General features: G+C 35.9%; 1 protein-coding gene across 1 annotated transcript; it reads left to right on the top strand.

Annotated features, from left to right (window-relative positions):
* The first annotated feature begins 6,257 nt into the window (after positions 1-6,257).
* LOC111908492 (protein SMAX1-LIKE 3) lies at positions 6,258-9,537 on the top strand. Its single transcript, XM_023904315.3, has 3 exons — positions 6,258-7,724; positions 8,078-8,276; positions 8,382-9,537. The coding sequence occupies exons 1-3, from the start codon at positions 6,565-6,567 to the stop codon at positions 9,465-9,467; spliced, it is 2,445 nt and encodes an 814-aa protein (XP_023760083.1). The 5' UTR covers positions 6,258-6,564; the 3' UTR covers positions 9,468-9,537.
* The last annotated feature ends 8,283 nt before the right edge of the window (positions 9,538-17,820 follow it).

The following is a 17,820-nucleotide window of genomic DNA, read 5'->3' as shown; positions in this document are numbered from 1 at the left end:
ATTCACTCATAAAACAAGATAACACAAAAAACTTTTGGTGATCCATAACTTATTCTTAAGTTATGTAATCCTTTAAAACATTAACACCAAATTTTGTAACTCCAAAAAAACTTTGAATCAATTTTTTTTTTTTTTTTTTAAAACCTTTTCAAATCCATAACTTATGGAGGTTTCAAAAAAAAAAATAAAACTTTTTAGATCAAACTTTTAAAACTAATAAAATAATCATATTATTTTATCTTTTATTAAATTTGACCTAATTCAACTCATAAAGCAAATTATTCAAATTTTACAAATAATTAGTTTTTCACAAGAACAAGTAATTATTTTAAAATTTGACAAACTTCATGTTTTTTTTTTCAACTTTGAAAATAAAATATTTGCATCAATATAACAGAAAATAACCCGTGGCTCTGATACCACTGTTGGGTTTTGAGCATTCTAACACTTCCTAAGTGTACATGCAACCCTAAATACCTTGGATCTATGTTTTCTCTATTATACATGCAAATAAGAACTTCCAAGGTATTATCCTAATCTAGCATATAAAACAATGGATATAGTAGGATAGAATACATACCTTTTTGGTGTAGTAAGTCTTCATGAAGCTTGAGTGCTTAGTGCCCCAAGTGTGACACCTCAAATGGAATCACAATCATCAAAACACTTGGAATGACTTGAGAGAATTCTACACTCATCAAAATCGGCTAGCCCTTTCTTCACTATCTCTAGTGGCCGATTTTTCCTCAATAATAAGATGCTTATATAGTTACACAATTAGGGTAAACTCTTAATTGTCATGGCTTTCCATTTCCTTGGATCCATGGGTACAAATACACCATGGAGCATCCATGGACCATCCTATGGGTTTTAGCCCAACTTGATTATCCATGGAGCATTAGCCCACTATACAAGTATGGATGATTTACACAATCAACCCATATATTTAATTAGTCTTCTTTTGATCACTTAATTAATCCGAGATTAATTCTTGATCAATACTAATTAAATAATCTTATTATTCTTATTATTAATATACTAGAACTTATAATATATTAATAACCATAAGTGTCTTATTTCTCTCATTCAAGTGCATGATGGTATGCAACCCAAATGGACCATGCCGGGTCGGGTCAAGTCTTACCAAATATAGTTATGGACTTAGACATTAATCCAACATTAGGGACCTCTAAAACATCCAGATTTAGAGGCTAAGCTCTTAGAGTAACCTTTACACACAAGGACAAACCAAAAGGGACTAAAATAAACCACAAATCACCCCAAACTAGATCTACAGAAGGACTTGTCAAGTTAAAAACTTTATATCTTGGGGTTGCAAAAGAGATGATAACTCTAAACTTCACTCCAAACAATGAGCAAATGAGATGAATGAAATGAAAAAGTGGTGATTTGCCTAGATTTAGGTATGGAATATCAAAGGGCAAATGTCATATTAGCCCATCAAACTTTTCGTGTTTGTTTTAAAAGGTCCCCAAACTTTTTTTTGCACATTAAAGAAATATACTTAAATTTTACCGTTTAATTACATCCCTTTACCGATTGTAAAAGGTTTATCCCCTGTTTTCGTGACATGGACACCACAGTGGAATATTACTGTTGAAATCTTGGTACCCAAGAATTGCCAAGTCATTGCTAATGGTCCCTTTATAAACGTCTTCCCCTAAATCCGTCTTCCCCACCACTTTGTTACCCTAATCCGTAACATTCACATCATCGACTTCTCTTTTTTTCCCACGTATAAATCAAGAAGATGGCCTCAGAACAAAGCTTCTCCTATGGTGGTTTCAGAGCTTCGGAACTAGACTTACCAAGTGATTACGAACTTCATGCCATGGAAACCCAATTGCAGATTGAGGAAATGCGAGATGAGATGCGGCAACAGCTTGGCGAGTTTAGGGAGGAGATACGCAACTTGAAAAGGAAAATTACAATGATGGGTGTTGTTGGAGTTGCAGTGATCCCCTTGATTGGGGTTCGTGTTTGCGTCGAATGCAGTGGATGGGGATTTTGTTGGGTTTAGTTTAGTTCGTAGGTAGCACGATGGCGATTAGTCTCTTTTGGGTTATCAGGGTTGTCAAAGGTTGTGTCTTTTTGTCCAATTTCATCATCTGCTAGTATATATGTATGTATTAGGTTATGTGTTGTTGGTTGTTTTGAACAATGGTGCCCATTGAGGCTGTAATGGTGTTTAGAACCAACTTTTTAGGGGGGTTTTGTTTAGACAATAACCTCAGTTGTAATGGATGAATGAAATGAAATGTAGTTCCTATTTTAACCTTTGGTTTGCTTTGCATATGATGTTATGGTTTGTAATGAAATGTACCAAATGTGAAGGTCGTATGTTGTAGGACTTCAATTTCCCCTTGAAGTATGGTTTGTAATGAAATGTACCAAATGTGAAGTTCCCATTATAACCTTATGTGGAAGTACATTGTTATAATTCAAGTCCATTGTTATATGGAATTGCATTGGAAGTACAATTATAAAAAAAGATTCATGTTATGTTTTAAACTAAAGAAACTAACATTCATGTTACAAACAGAAAACAAACATCCATACATTCATTAATATCATAACTTGGTGTTTTAAAGACATGTTAATATTCATGTTACAAATAGAAAACAAACATCCATACATCCATAACTAACATACTCCAAAAACATCTTTAATCCAAGTCCATTGGTTTGGTTGATGTATCACCTTCACCGTTTTTTCCTGCAACCTTTTTTGCCAACTTTTTCTTTAGTATCCTCTCTGAATTTTTTCTTAATTTCAGTGTGTCTACTTTTTTACCATTCTTCTTAGTCACACCACTTGTTGACTCACATTCACCTTCTCTCATTTTGAAACCAATTCCACTTCTAGTATCACCTTCACCCTTTCCCTTCCCATTTTGCCCTTGACCCTTCATTTTCTTTAATGCACTAGATTCACCTTCACCTTCAGCTTTCCTCTTTTTCACCTGACTTTTTTGGGGCTTTGACACTACGTCACAGGTTGACTTATTGTGGCCTAATTTCTTACAAACACCACATAACATCTTTTTGCTTGCCTTGGATACTATGTGTGATCCAGTAACCTCAGTATTATCCCTCTTTCTCTTAATAGTAGGTCTCCCTGGCATCTTCTTTTTCAATGGTGGCAAAGGTGGTATGTACTCTGTTGGGGGCCACATTGCACTCCCATTCATGCTTCCAATTGTGTACTTGTATGTGTTCATATATATGCAGGCACGATATAAAGGATCAACAAATGCCTCTACATCTCTATTTACATAACTAATGGCTGCCACTGAGTGTGTCAACCATACCCATTCATTTGCCAAATCCTACAACAACATGTTTTCTTTTCTAGATCAACTCCATAAGACTCTCCTAAGTTTCTTGTTTGAAATGTATTCAGGCCACTAGGAAGCACTTGCCAGTACCTACAAATAATCAAAGTTAACAGGGGTAATTAAAGTACCTTGACTGGATATTCAATTCAATTATGGTGAATAATATAGTACCTTTGTTGGATCTTTAATTCATTTAGGGCAAGCCTTATGTTTGGACATACATCAAGATGTCCCCATCCACTTCCTTTCTGCCTCAAACTACACATCCTCTGCATCACATATAGTCTAATATCCTCCAACATTGTAATAATTGGCTTCTTCCTAGCCTCCAATATAATATTGTTAAAGCTTTCAGACAACCCATTCTCAACTGTATCACACCCCCTTCCTAATTGAAAAAATGCTCTTGACCATGAGTTTGGATTCCTTCCAATCAGACACAAATAAGCAGCAAGGCTAATCATTTGAATCTCTTTCATTGCACAATTGAAAAGAGGTTCAGTTGAGGCCTTGCAAGCCTTCCAAAATAGTTTCTCAAACTGAGCCCCAGGGAATTTCTTCTTGAAATTGGACAGAACATGCCTGTCACATTGCCTATGTTCTATCTTTGGAAATAAATCTTTCACAGCTTCAATTATTCCCTGCATTTATATCATCATAATATTCATAATTATATCACATCTGAAAGAAATTAGGTATGACATTATAAAGTAGAAACATACCTTATGTTGATCTGACATCAATGTCCTACCAAAACCACCTTCAAGATGCAGTTCTTCTTCCAAGTTTTCTAAGAACCATTTCCAGTTGTCTTTATTTTCAATACAAACTACAGCCCAAGCTATTGGGTATATATGATTGTTACCATCCCTACCAACAACACATAATAACTGACCAGTACACATTCCTTTTAGAAAACACCTATCTGAGTTTATTATCCCTCTACAGCCACTTCTCCAACCCTTCTTTAGTGCATGAAAACATATATATATATATATATATATATATATATATATATATATATATCCTGCTAAAGTAAGTTTTCCCATCTGGCATAGAGTTCACAAACAACTTGACTGTTGACCCTGGATTAGACCTTTTTATCTCTTCACCATAGGACCATAACATATATATATATATATATATATATATATATATATATATATATATATATATATATATATATATATATATATATATATATATCCTGCTAAAGTAAGTTTTCCCATCTGGCATAGAGTTCACAAACAACTTGACTGTTGACCCTGGATTAGACCTTTTTATCTCTTCACCATAGGACCATAACTTTGCATATTTTTCCACTATGGTACCTTCAACAAGAGACATTGCATGTTCCTTAGCTCTCCTACATTGTTCCATACTAACCTCTATGCCAAATTTAGTCTTTACTTCCTCTTTTAACATCCTAACATTGAATTTCTGATTGTCAAGCACTTCCCGGGTGAAATGACTACCAATCCATCTGTAATTAACAATTGACCCTAATTTAAAATTTCTTTCACAATTATGGTCAATGATAAGGGATTTGATTTGGAAAGACTGCTCGTCACTCATCCACGATACCCAAAGCCTAAATGTGCATTGACCATTACTAAACTTAACCAATAACCTTTTACTGTCGTTTTTTTCAAAGTACAATTGATATCCATTTGCTACAGCATAATTACAAATCATAAATTTTAATTGTTTAGGGTTGGTGAACTTCATACCTAGAATTGGCGATTGCTTCTTCCAAGGTATGTCTTCATTAAAAATCGGTTTTCCTTTCATATCTGGGACGTTATCATCTTCATCATCTTTTGGATCACCTTTTGTGGCCTCTTCATTTCCATTACCCTGACCTACTCCTTCATAGGTTATTCCTTCCATGTTGATTTCTTGTGGCCTCTTAATTTCAGTTAGGTCAATACCTTCTTCCCCTTCGATTGACATGTTTGACTTGACAAAACAATTATCCTCATTTTCATTTTCATTTGCCTTCGTTACATGCATAGTAGTACCAAAATGGTCCATGTAAACAGAAACTTGTATTCCACATTGATAAGCAATGTCTATAAATTCTTGATATTGACGTTCATTCGAAATCAAGGTTAAACCTTCTGGAATTTGTAAATCGGGTTGACAATAATAAACTTTCTCACACTTCTCTTGTGTGAATCGTTCAAGAAAACCAACAAACTCATTAAATGACATAGCAACAAAATCGACGTTCTCGAACACATGATGAACACCATCAGAATAGCAAAAAGGTTTGTTGATGAACACACCTTGGAAATGAACTTTGATTGACAGGAATATAACCATCGATCTTCAGTTACTATGGTGGGACGATGAGGGTTTTCTTCAATGACGATGGGTTTCTTCAATGAGGGGGAGGGGATTGTATAATGCACACGGTTTACTTTATAACAAATTAATATAAGTACAACACATGTGGCCATTTCATTAAATGACATGTCACCGACATTTTCCCTCGTGGCATGTATATTACCTATCAACCCGATAGAAGGTAACATAAAAGTATTTTAAAACAGAGAAATGAAAGTATATTTCTTTAATGTGCAAAAAAAAAAAATTAGAAACCTTTTAAAACAAACACGAAAAATTTGATGGAATGATATGATATTTGCCCGAATATCAAATTGAATAAATTCCTCATAGGATGAGATTTTAATCAAATGAGTTAAAAATAAATTTATAATTTTACTTTAAAATAACAAACATTTAAAAGAAACCATATGTTAGAAAATTATCTCATTTATTAGAAATCAAAAATTAATTATAAATTTAAATTCAATGAAATAATGTGTTTGGATAAGTATTCTCCTCTTTATTTTGATAATACAATAATATAAACACTCATCAAAAGAGGACTACGCTTCAAGAAAATCGTACATATTTCCTGATTCCTTTCAAAGTTGAGTTGCCTTTGGGACTGGTGAATTCTTCCTGCTTGTCAGCACATGCATTCCACTTTCCACTACAAAATCGACTTTGGCCCTCTAAATCTTACCTCACCCCCAAGCAAAGAACACACCCCTCACTCTCCATCCCCATTTCTGCACAATCTATCAGTAAACTAACAAATCAAGATTTCAGATCTTAAACCTAAGTCTATATGGTCTCTTGTCTTCTTCACTATCGAACAAAACGTATAACCCCTTTATAGCCATAACTAAGAAAACATGAGAGCAGGTGGTTTCACTATCCAACAAGCTTTAAGTTCAGATGCCGCAAGCATCATAAAACAGGCAGTCACTCTGGCACGCCGCCGTGGGCATGCTCAGGTAACCCCTCTTCATGTGGCGAACACCATGCTCTCCTCCGCCACCGGCCTCCTCCGAACAGCCTGCCTCCAATCCCAATCCCATTCTCATCCTCTCCAGTGTAAAGCTCTTGAGCTTTGCTTTAACGTCGCTCTCAATCGTCTTCCTACTTCTTCATCCAGTCCTATGTTAGGCCCCAATCACTCATCCCAACACCCATCGATTTCAAATGCACTCGTGGCAGCGTTCAAGCGCGCACAGGCTCATCAGAGGCGTGGATCCATTGAGAACCAACAACAACCGTTACTTGCTGTAAAGATTGAACTTGAACAGCTTATCATATCGATTTTAGATGACCCAAGTGTCAGCAGGGTGATGCGAGAGGCTGGATTTTCGAGTACACAAGTGAAAAACAATGTAGAACAAGTTGTTTCTCTAGAGTTATCCTCTCAAACACCTCCTCCTTCCGCTTCATGTAATAACATCAAGTCCAAGAACTGTAGTACTATCGACAATCCACATCATAATCAGGATGTGATGTATGTAATAGACAATCTAATAAACATGAAGCGATCTCGAAGCCTTGTGGTTGTAGGTGAGTGCGTTGCTACGATAGAAGGTGTAGTAGCGAGAATCATGGAGAAGGTTGATAAAGGAGACGTTCCTGAGGCACTAAGAGATGTTAAGTTTATAAGTCTCCCTCTCTTCTCTTTTGGTAAACTCTCCAAAGGAGAAGTTGAACAAAAGCTTGGAGAGCTAAGGACCCTAGTAAATGGGTTTTTGAGAAGAGGGGTTGTGCTTTACTTAGGAGATCTTAAATGGATTACTGAGTATAGAACCAGTTCATGGGGTCAAGGAAGGGGATACTATTGTCCTGTTGAGCACATGATTATGGAGTTAGGAAGATTACTTTGTGGTATTAATGAAGAGATTAGTGGAAAGCTTTGGGTAATGGGGATTTCATCATTTCAAACATACATGAAGTGTAGAAATGGAAACCCTTCTCTTGAAATTATTTGGAAGCTCCATCCGCTTACAATCCCAGCTGGAAGCTTAAGCTTGAGTCTTGTTCCACATAGGTATACTCATCTTTGGTGGCATGCTATAATAACATCTATTACTATTTTTTTTTTTTTTTTTGGGTTGTTAATTTAGAGTTGGAAGAAATTGATGGATTTGGGTCTTTACAGGACCACTTTCTTGATTCTTCTTTTTAGGAGATTTGAATAATTATTCATATATATGAAGTTCATCTCATATACAACTTTCTTTTTCTTTCTTTTCTTTTTGATCATAGCATTTATAAAGTGGCATTGATCATAATGACTAGTTTCTTTCAGATTAAAGTATCCTTCCGATTTATTAGATTTAAGTATTTGAACTTGTTTTTTACATTATTTTCTTTCTCATATGATCATTTTCATTGATGTAGCGATATGCAAAGTGAGTGTGGGAGCAAGAATGGCGACAATGGAGGTAGTCGACTGATGCTTGAAAATGTAGAGGAGAAGCAACTTACATGTTGCGTGGATTGCTCTTTGAATTTCGAGAATGAAGCTAAAAGTTCACGATCCTCAAGCCTCCCTTCATGGCTCGCTGATGAGAAAATAGTAGTCAATAATCATGATCAGGTGAGAATCATATTTACTTTCTACACTAAAAGTTACACGAGACCTTCTTTTAGCTTTGATACCATATATTATTATTCTAATAATATTCTTATTTACTAATTTCAGGAATTTGTTTCCATAAAAGAATTGTCCAAGAAGTGGAACTCAATCTGCACTTCAGTTCATAGGAACAAACCCTTGTTTCAGAGAAGCTTAAGCTTCTCTTCAGTTTCACCATCTTCACCAGCTTCTTGCTTTACCTACAATCAAGAAAACCCTAATTCCAACCGAACCTCAATCGATCGTCAACTTTGGGATTTTACAGCGTTAGAGAAAAACATCGAATCACATGTGGAGGTAGACACTAGACAAAGATTTCCATCAAACGTTAATTCCACTCCGAATTCAGTTTCTTCTAGTGATGTTATGGAGGTGGACTACATTCAAAAGTTCAAGGAGTTCAACGGAGAAAATTTAAAAATCTTATGCAATTCATTAGAAGATAAGGTACCATGGCAAAAGGACATTGTTCCTGATATTGCGAGTACTATACTAAAATGCAGATCAGGAATGGTGAGAAGAAAAGACAAGATAAACAACAATGACACCAAAGAAGAGACATGGTTTTGCTTTCAAGGTATTGATTCACATATAAAAGGAAGAATTGCTAGAGAATTAGCGAAGGTTGTTTTTGGGTCGCATTCAAGTTTCATAGAAATTGCTTTAAGCAACTTTTCATCATCTCCGAGAGTGGACACAACTGATGAACCAAGAAACAAGAGGTCAAGAGATGAACAAAGTTGTAGTTATCTTGAAAGGTTTGCTGAAGCAGTGTCTGCGAATCCTCATAGAGTGTTTTTGGTGGAGGATGTAGAACAAGCGGATTATTGCTCTCAAATGGGGATCAAAAAAGCTATTGAAAGAGGGAAACTAATACATCCTAAAGGTGAAGAAGTTAGTTTTTTTGATGCGATAATTGTGTTGAGTTGTGAAAGCTTTAGCTCTATATCAAGAACATGCTCTCCACCAGTGAAGCAGAAAGTACAAGAGGAAGAAGAAGATGAAGAAGAAGGAAGCCCTTGTGGATCTTTGGATTTGAATATTTCATTTGATGAAGATCATGACGAACAATCCATGTCCATGGATGATATAGGGTTACTTGAATCTGTAGACAAATGTATCAATTTCAACAGTCAAGATTTGTCACTGTAAATCTTGAATCTTGAACTTAATTTTCCAAAATTTCAGAAAATTTAAATGTGAAATCTACTACTTACTTCAATCCTTACTATTGATATACATTGTATGAATTCTAACTTGAATCGGGTAAAGCAGCTGAAGAGATTAATTTGCTCAGACTTTTTTCTTGTTTTAAAAAAGGAAAAATACAAAGAAATTAATACGAACATTCTTTTATTTTTTGTTTGTATACTATATTATATTATTCTATTTTTTTGTTTTATTATAACATTTCATTTTCATTTTTTTAGAGACATTATATTTTGAATAATCTTCAAAATTAGAATATATATATATATATATATATATATATATATATATATATATATATATATATATATATTTTATGTTTTTATTTACTATTTAGACATTATATATAGTACTTTATAAAATCTATATATCTATAATGGTGAAAACCACTTTGTATATTTGCATTTAATCATTAAAAAAGAATAAAACGAAACATTAATATTTAAGTATCGACATGTTAATGTAAATAAATATATCCTTGTAGTTTATAAACAATATCAAAATAGATAAGAAATGAAACTTGTATTTCTTTGTTTGAAAATAAAGGGTTGCACTTTAACTGAAAAAGTAGGAGACTGATAGCCTCATAGTTTTTTCGTGATTTAAACACAATGATGATGCTTAATGGAGTTCATATTAGGAAGAACAATATGCATTTTCCAAAAAGACTTTAAACTTTCATGAAACTTGTGCATAGAGAGGAACATATGGCAATCAGTATGCGCATAGAAGACCAAGTCAGTTGGGCTCCATACAAATTATTTGCTTATTATTTCCCACAAGTAGTTTTAAAGTATCGCTTTAAAAAGTTGTGTAAAAGTAAAAATAAAAAATAAAAATAAAATACACAATATTTAGGAGACATGCATAATGAGGCCTTTAATTTAATAATAATATTGTGGACGATTATAAAAGAATTTGGCTAGTGAATAGCTTTTCCCCGGTTTAATTTTTGTATGTTTTTATTTTGACAGCAAAAGGAAAGTAAATATAAAAGACGTTAGGGAGTTATAACCGAGGAGCGAGCCTCAACATGTTTAACACATGTACACCAATTAGAACAATACAGAGAGAAGCCACCATGCATGCGAGTAGCTCTATTTCTAATCCATTTAAAAGCTAATGACTTCGCTCGCCACTTTTATAATAAAATCTTCTTGCTGATAAAAAACAAAAGGAAAAACTAATGACTAACCTTGACATGCATGTAATAAATGAGCTGCAATGAACCTTGAACTGATGATCTTTCTTGTTAGATTATGATTTTTCAAACAACCCAAAGAAAAGCTAGAGCAACAATATATAAACACCGTTTATCCCATGCAGTTCCGAGGGTGCGGCTCCCTATGTAAAATAGCTGTTCTTAAAAAAAACCCTAAATATCATTTAAAGTTTGAATATATGTTTATATTACAAATACATTAAAAAATAAGAAAATTGTCATTTAAAGTGACAATAAATAATGCTTTATTTTTTTAAATAACTACATTTCAAATTGACCCACAAACGTTTTTTTTTGTTTTATTATACCATTGCCTTTTTTTTTTTTTTTTTTTTTTTGAGATAACTTGTTTCCAAATTGATGACTATTGCTGGTTTTTATTGACATATAATGAGATAAAGTGTGGTCATAAACTACTTTTATTTGGTAATACATTTTTCGTTTGTCATGATTATTGTTGACTTTTAATAATAAGAAATATATTAAACTGTCACCCTACTATTAGTCACACGTTTTTTCGTTTGTCATGACTATTTTAACTTTTAGTGGCATGCAAAATATTAAACCGTGACAAAAAAAAACCTACTATTAGTTATATATATATATATATATATATATATATATATATATATATATATATATATATATATATTTTCATTTGTCTTTACTATTGTTGAATATTAGAGGCATGTCATATAATAAACCGTAACTATAAACTACTTTTAGTCATATGTTTTTTTTGTTTGTCATGACTATTAGTGACTTTTAATACACATAATAGATTAAATTGTGACTATTGTTGACATGTAATCACACTTTTTTCGTTTTTCATGACTATTGTGGAACAACTAAGATCATTTATATGTCAAATATTGACCAATTAATATCATGTACATTATTCGGATAAACAACTTAAATTAATAAATAAAATACAACATTCACATATACATTCACACTCACATATATAAAGCATGTTCGACAATAACAATTTGACAAATCATTACAAGAAGTTGTCATCTCCAACTGTTAAGCCATAACGTGTATAATTGCAAAATTACCAATACACTCACATTCATATATACCATCCCCATTAGTTCTATTAATAAACGCATTTACATGAACATAAAAAAAATCATCATTCCATATAGGCAACATACTCTTGCTTTTACATATCATCACTTCGTATGTGAAATAAATCATCTCTTTTAACGAATATAGGCAACATACTTTATATTTTACACATAATATCAATGCACATATATTTTTTTATACATAACAACAACATTCTTTCTAACACTTTTCCCAAAGTAGCATGATGGACTAGTAGAGGTCAAAGTTGAAGAGGAACAATAGGTCAAGAAGCTCACAATGATGACAATATTAGATGATTCAAACACATCGAGAATTTTGTACACAAAAGCAAATCAAGGAAGGAACTTGATGTTTTAATCACATTCATACATATAAAAATGTAAAATTAAATTCCATCATCTTGCAAACAAATCCATTTACCTGACAAGTTTGTAATTGTTGTATGACATTGGTTCAAACTTTGGCTCCGGTTATGTTCACCATTTAACTTTCACAACCTTAAGAAGAAAGCATACTTTTCGTTTATTGATGAACAACATGTAAATATACAAAAAGAAAAGACCTGATGATTGCCACATTATGTACAAGTAATGCATGGAACATAAGTAACAGTACTCCTTGTGTTCGCAGTGAGAGGAAACATCACTCGCCTTCATTATCTTGGACCTCCAACTTCTTTCGCAGCCTTACCAAACCACCACAAACCTTCGTTCATACTTTTCCTTGTTGCGACTTCTTACTATGCCGCTACTTTTCATCTAGCATGTAACGTCCCATTTTCGTAACAAAATTTTATGTTTTTAATTAAGATAAAACTTCACATTTATAGAATCCTAGTTAAGAAAAACATTTTTTTAAAGATCTAAGTAATAACAAACGATGAATCTCCATTCCTGCTGATGAATGTGTAAAGTCATGCATTTGATCTCCCACGATAATTATTGGCACATAAAAAACATAAATCTACAACTATAATCCAAAGCTTAGCGAGTTCCCCTAAAGTACCACACACCTCAATACACATACAATATATGTATATTGGGCCCATAGTCATAAAGATTGGACCGCTCCCGAGCCTACAACATAAAATTGGACCACTCCCAGGTTTGTTGGCCTCCCACCTCAACCTAACTACTTACCTGAGCCTTCAGCCCATGACTGGTTGCTCTCCCGCGCCTACAACTTAGAGCCGAACCGTATCTAGTATCTTCGCCTACAGCACGAAGCAATACCACCTCAACCTAACCCATCATAATAAGTCGACATATATAATCAAACAAACACAAAAGCACATGAAACTACCTATACAAATCTACTTGTCTAACTACTCACTATCGCACTCTAGGCCTTTCTCGACACCCTATGTCACTACCAACAAATTTCCAAGGAATGCATAGCTATATGTAACAAGGGGTGAGATAGACATTCGAACAGATGAACCTACTCTAGATTAGAAACCAAACAAGGAACATGCTAGAAAGCCTAGATTAAGAGTTCTAAGGTTATCCTAGGTGGTTACACACAGCCCCTTGGGCACTCCACTATATGATAACCAACCTACTTGTACTCTAACCATCATATAACTACTCTTATATCCTAACATGCAAGGGTTTATACTACAACACATAGTATAATGAGGAAACTCACCTTAATCGGAGACCCAAGAAACACCGCAACACACTCAATCTCTACACTAATTATTCCTATGAACCAACTGAAACCAAAACACGGAAGGACCTTAATAAATAATTCAATTCCTTCATGTTTTACCAAAAGTTAAACTGATCAAAAAGTTGACAGTCAATGGTCAAAGTCAACAGCTAACATTACCAAAAGTTGACCCTTACGTCGTGACCATCCCTTGGTTACATCGTGAGAACTCACCGCGATGTGACGCTTCTTGGTCACATCGTGAACATGATAGGACGAAATGATATTTGCATGATACTCCATCGTCACGTTGCGACACTCGTCATGTCACAACGTGGCCACTGTTTGATGCAAAATCTTATTGGTTTGAGTCCTTAATTTGTTAAGTCTTCAACTCTTACTTTCCAAAAAGCTTTAAGGGGCTTCAAAGGTCCATAAAATTGACAACTTTATGGACATGCATATCCCATGCATTTCCTCTAGCCAATCTAGGTCAAAAAGCAAGAAAATGACCTAAAGCTTCATGCACGATTCAAAATCCATAGCTAATCATTAGATCTATAAGATATGATGCTCTAAGGACTTTAGAGGATCATAAAGTTGCCAAATTTATTCCATCCATTTACAAAAATCAAAACCTTGAACCAAAAAGGAATAAAACATTTAGATCTAAGAGAATAAACCAAAAAAGTAAAAACTTGAATCCTTACAAATGGTCTAAAGTTGATATCCAAGATGAGAAGTTGTGTAACACCCAAAGTTTTGAAGGCCAAGAAAGGAAAGAAAACCCTAACTTTAAGGGGGGGGGGGACTCGGCGAGTCCAAGGAAGAACTCGGCGAGTCCAAGCGGGATCCGGGTCGAGGAGTAAGTGACCAACTCGGCGAGTCGGCCAAGGAGACTCGGCGAGTCAGGTCTGTTCGAGGAAAACCCTAAATGCGGGACTTTGGGCGCTATTTAAACTCCTTATTCTCTCCATTAGGGTTCCTTAGAGCCTCCCTCATACAGAAGACGAACCCTAAGCCCCCCATTGTTGTGTATTCAAGCTTCTAAGTCATTTTTGGGTGAATTGAAGGAAGAAGAAAGAGGGAAATCATTAAAGTCTCAAGGATTGGCCTTAGATCTGGAGTTTGTGGAACCTTTATGAGTTATTGAAGGTAATAAGTCGTTTCTTTCCATTAGATCTTCTTTGGTTGTGATATTTGGGGCTTTTTAAGCCATGGATAGTTATCCATTTGAGTTAGAAGCTGGATCTGGAGTTGCTACTTCAGATCCAAGCATATTATGGTCTTGAGAAGCATAAAGTTTCAGCCCTTGAGTTGATTATGGAGCCTCCTTGCCTTAAACCCTAGTTTATGGTGTATTTTGCCTAGATCTCCTTCTCTATACGTAAAGTTTGCAACTTTACGTGGGGAATAGGCTTAGGAAGGGTAGATCTACAGCTTGGAGTCCATGCATGACTCAAAAGTCCTCTGCATGTATAGAGATCTTAATGGACTCGGCAAGTCCTTTGAGTGGACTCGGCGAGTAGCATGAAGATGAGGAGGAAATCGACGAGTGGGATGAACAGCTCGTCGAGTCAGATGAAGTTAGGCAGGAACTCGACGAGTTGGATGAACAACTCGGCGAGTCTTTCGAAGGTTGTCTTGGACTCGGCGAGTCAGGTCACGAAACCCCAAATCCTTCAAGTTGAGACTCGAATCAGTGAGTCGAATGGAGACTCGGTGAGTTGGTCAGGTCAAGACTCGAAAATCGGTAGACTCGGCGAGTCATGGACTGACTCGGTGAGTCGAGTCGCGAATAGAAGGACTCTGAACATATGAACTCGGCGAGTCAATAGGGTGACTCGGCGAGTAGGGTTGACCTAGAAGGTTGACTTTTACCAGGACTTTGACTTTGACAAGAGTTGACTTGGTTGACTGTCGGGGGTCAGCTAGACTAAGTGTATCATTGATTTTGGTAGCTCGGGAAGCTAGTGGAGCAGGAGTTCAGAGATTTTCCGGTCAGCAGCCAGTGGGATCATCAGTGAGTTCAGCTAGTGCAGGTGAGTTTCCCTTTGTATGAATGGGTCTACGGCCACAATGCCGACCCATGTAGTTATGAGTAGAAGACCTGGGGGTTAGCCCTAGGCACAATATGCTAGTATGATATTCGGGACGAGGTTCAATGATAGAGGGCGGGTGCCCAAGGAATGGTTTATGTGATAGTTTATACTTGTTGTCTGTGTGATACTTGTATGTACCTGGTAGGGAGGTGAGGGTAGGCGAGGTCCCATATCTCACCAATAGCAGAGTGTGGATGGTGTTCCACATCTCAGTAGCAGCAGATCAGGGGTGAGGCCCAAGCTAGGGAAGGAGTGAGGATGGGCTGGGCCCGTACCTCACTATCAGCAGGAGTATGGACGGGGTTCCCTGACTCATCAGTAGCAGGACAAGGGCGGGGCCCAGAGATAGGCGAGGCCTTAGGACAAGATCCGTTAGTATGTGTTTAGCTCATGTGATGTGATGTGATATGTTTATGTGCTATTATATGTTAGTGGGTAAGGCCCTGTGACAGGCGAGGCCTAAGTGAAACAGATCTGTATTCGAGCGGGGCTCGAAGCCAGGCGGGGCCTGGAGCGGCGGGGCTGTTGTAGCGGGCGAGGCCCGAGGTAGGGGTGGGCGAGGCCCAGGATAGCGGGCGTGGCCCAGTATGTGCAGTGTGTGGTTATGCATGGTATGTGGTAGGGTGGGGAACTCACTAAGCTTTGTGCTTACAGTTTTCAGTTTTGGTTTCAGGTACTTCTGGTAGCGGATGATGGAGCTCGGGGTGATCGCATGGCACACACCATAAGTTATTCAGCCTGGGAATGTTTACTCTGATAACGATCATGTATTTTGGAAACTATTACTCTGTTTATGTTTTGAAAAGATGAATTTGCTTAAAGTGAGGTTTTGTTAAAAGAAATTTTTAGTCTTGAATTTTAGGATGTTACAAGTTGTTTCTTGCTTGAACTTTACACTAAATCGCCTTTTTCTTCCTTGAAGCAGCATCAAAACCACCAAAATGAGCCATGGACCACCAAGAGGGATTAGGGTTAGGGTTTATAAGGTTTGAGAGTGATAGATGTTGGATTTCGTGTCTAAGCCCATAACTATAATTGTGATGTACTTGACCCGATTGTAGCATAGTCCTTTTGGGTTGCCTTCACTAGTGCAATTTGATAGGATGGACTTTTGAGAATAAGGTTATTTATGATTTATTAATATATTACAAGTATAATATATTAATTTGAAATCATATTATTTAATTATTATTGATCATGAATTAATTTGGAATTAATTTTGTGGTCAAAAGAGACAAATTAAATATATGGGGATTGATTACGTAAATCAATGATTCTTATACTATGGGCCAATGATCCATGATTGTTTTAGATGGGCTAAACCCAATGAGATAATTCATGGATAGTCCATAGAGGTTAAACCCATGGAGCATAAGAATGTGAAAGGTCATGGAGCATTAGGGTTTACATGAATGTAACCCTAGCTTAACAACAATATAAAAGTATACCCCTAGGCTCAAAATCGGTTACACCAAACATTCTTAGAGAGAGATATTGATTTTGTGCAAGTAATGTATTCTCTTAAGCCTCCTCTTGCATATTGGTGTTTGTGAACCATTAGAGGCATCACACTTGGGGTGCTCAAGCGTTCAAGGGTCAATAACTACAAATCCTTTTAAGAGGTAAGTCATCTAACTAGTTGTATCATTCAATTGTTCAAATGTATGCTAGTTAGGAAAATGCTTTGGAAAAATTCAAAATGCAAGTATAATTAGAGAAAACATAGATCCAAAGGATTTAGGGTCGCATATGCACCATAGGAGTGTTATGGTGCTCAAAACCCAACAATGGAGGCTAATGATCGATGAACCCTAAATACGAGCTAACGAGGTTTAAATATGAAGGAAACCCTAAAAGATTATGGCCTTGGGCTGCAGCCCTCCTCACGACGTGACGATACTTGTATCACATCGTAACATGCTCCTTGAGATGTGCTTCCCATTTAACTCGTCACGTCTTGACCACTCTATGGTCACGTTGTGACACCCAGTTTTCACCAAAAAAATCATGTTTTTGACTCCTTAATACCCTAAACCGATCCATTGTAGAAAATGGGTGTTACAATTCCCCCCCCCCCCCCAACTTAAACTAGATTTCATCCTTGAAATCAGCTCTCGCTTTCATTCTTGAACTCTTATTTCAACCGCTTACGGGTCCACAAAATCCAACTCCTTCAACGCGGGCTGAGATTACTTGAGTACCAACATTTGCAACCATTGACAACCACAAT

Source organism: Lactuca sativa, chromosome 6 (genome assembly GCF_002870075.4).
Source record: "Lactuca sativa cultivar Salinas chromosome 6, Lsat_Salinas_v11, whole genome shotgun sequence".
NCBI lineage: Eukaryota > Viridiplantae > Streptophyta > Magnoliopsida > Asterales > Asteraceae > Lactuca > Lactuca sativa.
This window is presented reverse-complemented; position numbering and strand designations above follow the sequence as displayed.